This window comes from Nannobrachium achirus, assembly GCF_963921795.1.
Source record: "Nannobrachium achirus genome assembly, chromosome: 2".
NCBI classification, from domain to species: domain Eukaryota; kingdom Metazoa; phylum Chordata; class Actinopteri; order Myctophiformes; family Myctophidae; genus Nannobrachium; species Nannobrachium achirus.
The window spans coordinates 22,472,010-22,477,836 of NC_137811.1; the positions used below are offsets into that span (position 1 = coordinate 22,472,010).

The window sequence follows — 5,827 nt, forward strand, 5'->3', positions numbered from 1 at the left end:
TATTTGTGTGACAATTAAAAATCAACCAGTGTTACTGGACGTTTACTATGAAAACATCTTGTCCACGTATCTCTGTCTGTATGTACTGGTAGGTCACGCCTGACACTGTGGTTCCCCTGATCACTGTGACATCACAGGTGACATCACCTATGTAAAAGTCCATACCGGTATATGGGTATTCCCAGAATCCCTTTTATGCCCATATATGAAGTCCCTGATGTCATCGATATATATCACTGGCCAGATGGCCGAGACGTGGCCCATATCGGTGTGGCTGGTTCAGATAGGGATCTCCATGTATGGGCATCAAAAGGATTGTATGTTGTGATGTCATGGGAACCACTAACAGAATCCCTTTTATGCCTAAATATGGAGATCCCTGATGTCATCAATATTAAGCCCATATCTAACAGGACTTCATATGGGAAAGTTCATACCGGTATATGGAGAAAGACAGGGCTGGTTCAGACAGGGATCTCCATATATGGGTACCAGGGGTCTCCATATATGGGTAACTGGTCCGATATATATCACTGGTCAGATGGCCAAGAATTGGCGCGACCTCGAGGTCACATGTTGCCCTGAGGTGTCTTACTAGTATAATGTGTGTGTGTGCGTGCTTGCGTGCGTGCGTGTGTGTAACTTACATGTAGTTTCCTGGGTGGTGACAGGTTCACTGGGCTCCTCTCCAAACATAGCGTAGACAGTGACAGTGTACTCTGTGTCAGGGATCAGACCATCCAGCTCCAGTTTGGTTGTTGTGTCTGATACCTTCACCTGCACACAGACAATTTACAATTACAATATACGATTTAGGCATTTAGCAGACGCTCTTAACCTGATTGACTTACTATAAGCAAGGACAACACAAGGTAATACTGTACATCAAATGCATAAAAGTAGTAAACTAAAAACGTAGGTAAACCAAGAACCTATTCAAAACAATCGAAACAATCAAAACTTCAATAATCTGTACATCGAAGATATACAGATTATTATAGCTTTGATGTACGATAGGATGCCACGAAATTGCCATGGCATCGGTCTATATAAAAATGCTATCTAAAAACACACACAGAGACACACACTAACGTACGCACGCACGAACACTTCAATTCATAGGGCTTCAGGAAACATACACAATTTGCATTGCAAAAGTGTGAAATTGCAATCAAATATAGTAAGTAAAATGAAGTTACAAATACAGAAAAAATCATACTTTTGCTGTTAAAAATCTTGCTGCTGTGTTTACTTTGCACATTGCTGTACCTCACCGAGCAGATAAGGACGTTTCTTCGTAATGAGTTTTCAAACTCTTTATTCTTTTCTATTTGTAATCTGTGGGAAGTGCCTCTGTTGTCTTGATACATTTGGCAGGTAGTTAAAAAGTGCAGCTTGGTTTCCACCTCATTTTGTGTATTCTGCCACTGTCTGTTTAGGGGAAAAAACACCATTCTTTCCAATGTGTCAGATAGCTTGATTTTTGTTTTCTTATAATGTGGTGTATCCTAGTGGGGGTTCTGTCTGGTTGCTCTGCTCTGGGTGTGTGTGTGCAGTGGTCCCAGAACCAGCTGGTTGAGGGTGAGGTCTCTCTGGATTGTAGGCGTAACTTTTTGTTATGGAGCCTTTGTTACTGGTGACAGGTGTGTAAAGGTAAAGTAAAAAGTTGTTGATGTTTAGGCCCAGGTTGGTATAGTTTTAAAGTTAGGGCAATCTTTATTTCTATAATGGATGGCATTTTTATAGCTCTTTTTGAAGCAAGTTGCAAACTCAAAGCACTTTACAATAGTCCATTCATTCATACATTGGGAATCGAAGCGGCGAACAGTTAACGCCAGCACCCTCACTTCCCATATTCACTCTTCGACATGTGGACATCTATCTATCTACTGTATCTATCTATGTTATACCTCAATCTCCTCAGATGTTCCATCCTCAGACAGAGGCATTAGGGATGGGACGATATGAAAATGTCATATCACGATTATTGTGACAAAAGAAATCGCGATTTGCAATATTATCGCGATAATCAAAATCCATTGTCCTGGGTGGAACATTTGCCAAAAAATAGCAGGTCTACCAGCTCACGATGTGAGCTTGTAGATTGGCTATTTTTTGGCAAAGACATTTGATAGAGAGTGAAAGACTGTATCAAGTACGTACGTATAGAGGGTTTAAGTGGATACTGGATATGCAGCTCGGCAAATAAAAGGTGAATTGATCCCAGTGCATGACGGAGGACAATATCAGGATGAATTAAATCTCCACAATACGATTATCGTGAGTGTTTTTTGTCACGATAATCGTCCCATCCCTAAGGTGCATACAGTGCATCATACCTCATTCTCCTCGCTGGTTCCATCCTCAGACAGAGGAGCATACAGCACCATGTAACCTGAGGCTCCATCCACGCTCTCCCAGCTGGCTGTCATGCTGCTGCGGCCCGCATCCAACAACTGGAGGCCAGTCACTGCAGGGAGAGCCACTGTATGACGCGCGCGCACACACACACACACACACACACACACACACACACACACACACACACACACACACACACACACACACACACACACACACACACACACACACACACACACACACACAAAGTCTCCTACATTATTATATTCCTAATTTTCACTCCCAGCACCTTATATTTATAGCATATTTTAGTGATTATGTTGCGAGGAAAGCCTAACCCTGGACTGCCGTCCCGTCACCCATTTTGAAAACCCCTGTCCTATAGCAACCAACCTGATAATGTTTCAATTTTTTTAGCCTCTGAGCAGTGTTAGTGAGACACTCCACACAATTATAAGACTCACGTATTACTTTGAACTGCACCTGTTGTATGAAATGTGATACATAAATAAACTTTGATTGCGTGTGTGTGTGTGCGTGCGTGTGTGTGTGTGTGTGTGTGTGTGTGTGTGTGTGTGTGTGTGTGTGTGTGTGTGTGTGTGTGTGTGTGTGTGTGTGTGTGTGTGTGTGTGTGTGCGTGCGTGCGCGCACAAGTCCGCGAATACATGTGGGACCTACGTGTTTTCTGTGAGCCCCTCAGTGCTTCACTGGCCTCAGTGGCGTACACAGCAAACACAGCCACCTGGTACTCTGTCTGAGAGCTGAGGTGATGCAACACCACTGAACTCTCACTGCCCTGAACCACTGCCTGTAGGGAGAGAGACACAGAGAGACAGAGAGAGAGAGAGAGAGAGAGAGAGAGAGAGAGAGAGAGAGAGAGAGAGAGAGAGAGAGAGAGGGCTATTATAAGTTACTTTTAGGGGTGGGCAATAAGGTGATAAATATCGTTGAGGTGATGGCTTCACGATATGCCTTTTCAGAGATATCGTATAAATATCGTGAGACAATGAGGGATCCTTATAAAATATGATATCCTGTTGAATTGTTAAAACAGAGATGCATTGCAGAATTCATTTAAACCTGCATTTTGGTCTAAATCAGCAGTTCTCAAACTTTAAAATGTCAAGGTGTCCCCTTAATTCTGACAGTATACAAATGAAACCAAATGGACTGGCTTCATTTGTAGTAACCATAAAAACCAACATGAAAAAGAATCATGATAAGATAAGATACCGCATGGAAAAATATTGTGATATTGTATTTTTCTATATATTTTTTAACTTTTCTATATAAATACTAAAATAATAAAATAAGTAAAATTGCTAAAGAGTAAGGGCTAAGGCGTGGAGGAAAATAGGTCCCAGAAAGTGGGAATGTCTCCTCACACTCCCTGACATCTGGAGGCTGTCAGCTCCATGACTCTAATGGCTTCTGTTGTAAAGTGTCTCACAGCTTCCTGGATCAGACAGATCATCTGTCCCTAATGAGACACTGTAACACCAAGCCAGTGAGGAACCATTTACTTTCCTGCTGGATGTACAGTGTGCATTTGACCTGTGAAAGTTATCGCCCCGTGGACCTGTACCATCCTATGTGAACCCGACACTGACAAATTAGTTGATACTCTTTTAGCACCTTAATGTCTAACCCCATGTACAATGTATTGATACCCTTTGCAACTTAAAGGGATAGTTCACCCCCAAAGTGACTATTTTATTATCGATTACTCACTGTTTTTGTCACATTCTTAAGCAAATAATGTGAGGAGACTCTTTGTGTCAACAAAACAGGCTCTTTGTGTCTCCATAAGGAACCACTACCACTGAAATGATTGGTTTAGGAATGCGAAAAAAAAGGCCCGGTCTGACAAATTACCAAACTTTTAGGCCTGAAAAAAAACAAAAAGGTGTAATTAAGACGCTTGATGTCCTCAAAGTCACACATCCAACAAGCTTTGAACTGATAAGATTGGACCGTCCGTTCCAGAGATAATGGCCAAAACCAGATTTTCTATCGCCGATTTCCGAGTTTTGGCCATTGTCGCACGTTTTTCTTTAATAACATGGTCTAGGAAGGTCGGACGGCAGCAAACTAGATGCCTGAGTAAAGTTTACTTTGAGCTGCATCCAACACATACACTACCATTTCCGTCTGCCTTTCCGTTAGGCCCCTAAGGGCAGTTGAGATTTATTAGGGGGGTAATAGATAATGTTTCTTCTTTTTTTCTTTTCTTTTCACAAAACTAATTAGCATACATGTTGGGCCCAACCCTGCCCGAAAAGGTCTGATTCTGATCCTATTCGAAATGAGAGTACGAGGGGGAATGGGGGACGTAAAGTGGGAGTTAGTATAGTTAGCATGACATTACATTACATTACATTGTGTTATATTGTAGTGTTATTCCATAATCTACCTCCTCAGGTTTGATTCCCTGATCAGGATAATAAACCACTCTGTATTTCTCCACACTTCCAGGGGCGTGTCTCCATGTGACCCGGAAGCTCTTGGCTGTGACCTCCGAGGTCACCAGGTCAGTAGGAGGGCCAAACTCTGGCTCCTCTGTTATCTGCCCTGGAGCAGGAAGAAAGAGAAATAAGTTAAGTAGGATCAGTCAATCAATCAATCAATCAATCAATCAATCAATCAATCAGCCTATCTAGTGAGTCAGTCTGCATATCAGCACTAGCTATCTATCTATCTCAGTGGCCTTGTGGTTAGAGTGTCCGCCCTGAGACTGGGAGCAGTCAGGGTTCAAACCCCAGTTGGGTCATACCAAAGATCAGTGCCAATGGGACCCAGTACCTCCCTGCTTGGCACTCAGCATCAAGGATTGGATTGGGGAAAGTCACCGCGTCATGTCCAGGGGGTTTACTTGTACATCAAGCTGCCTCACGCTACAGAAACAGGAGATAGGCTCCTGCCCTATGGGCCTCATCTATCTATCTTCTCTGTCTCTAGCTATCTACATACAGATGTTTTCCACAGGTTTCTTTCCCTGTATTGCCTTTCTAATTTTTATGGAGAATGGAGTTTTTTTTGGGGGGGGGGGGCAGAAACTTGCAAAAGCAGAATCCACCTTCATAGGTAGATTTCAACTTCTAAGTCAGAGAAGGTCATAAAAATGGTAAAAATAGTAGCTTCTGCAAATTATGCAAATCCCTCTGCAAATCTACCTAACTATCTACCTATCTACCTCTGTCTGTCTGTCTGTCTATCTATCGTACAGCATTTAGCTATCATCCATGCATCCACCCACTCATCAGCTCTTACTGTGTTTGATGTCCTTGTCTTGCTGCTCCACCTGTTCGCACACCACCCTGGTCAGTCCCTCCACTATGGAGCTCATGATGCTGAAGTCAGCCACGTTGTAAACATGACCCTCGTCGGGCTCTGAGGCTATCGAACGGAGCTCGTCATAATCAGCGTTCTTCACACCTTGGAGAGAGGAGGCAAACAATACATTTCA

The 5,827-nt window shown here is 42.8% G+C and overlaps 1 protein-coding gene across 1 annotated transcript in view; it reads right to left on the minus strand.

Moving 5' to 3' along the window:
* The window catches only part of col14a1a (collagen, type XIV, alpha 1a), a gene marked incomplete at its 5' end in the record, with an annotated part of 191,350 nt that extends 188,918 nt beyond the window's left edge, over positions 1-2,432 (minus strand). The window contains 2 exons of the mRNA XM_080752542.1: positions 648-771; positions 2,340-2,432. Of these exons, the coding sequence (XP_080608668.1) occupies positions 648-771; positions 2,340-2,432 (217 nt within the window). The remainder of the gene's footprint in view (positions 1-647; positions 772-2,339) is intronic.
* Positions 2,433-5,827: the final 3,395 nt, after the last annotated feature.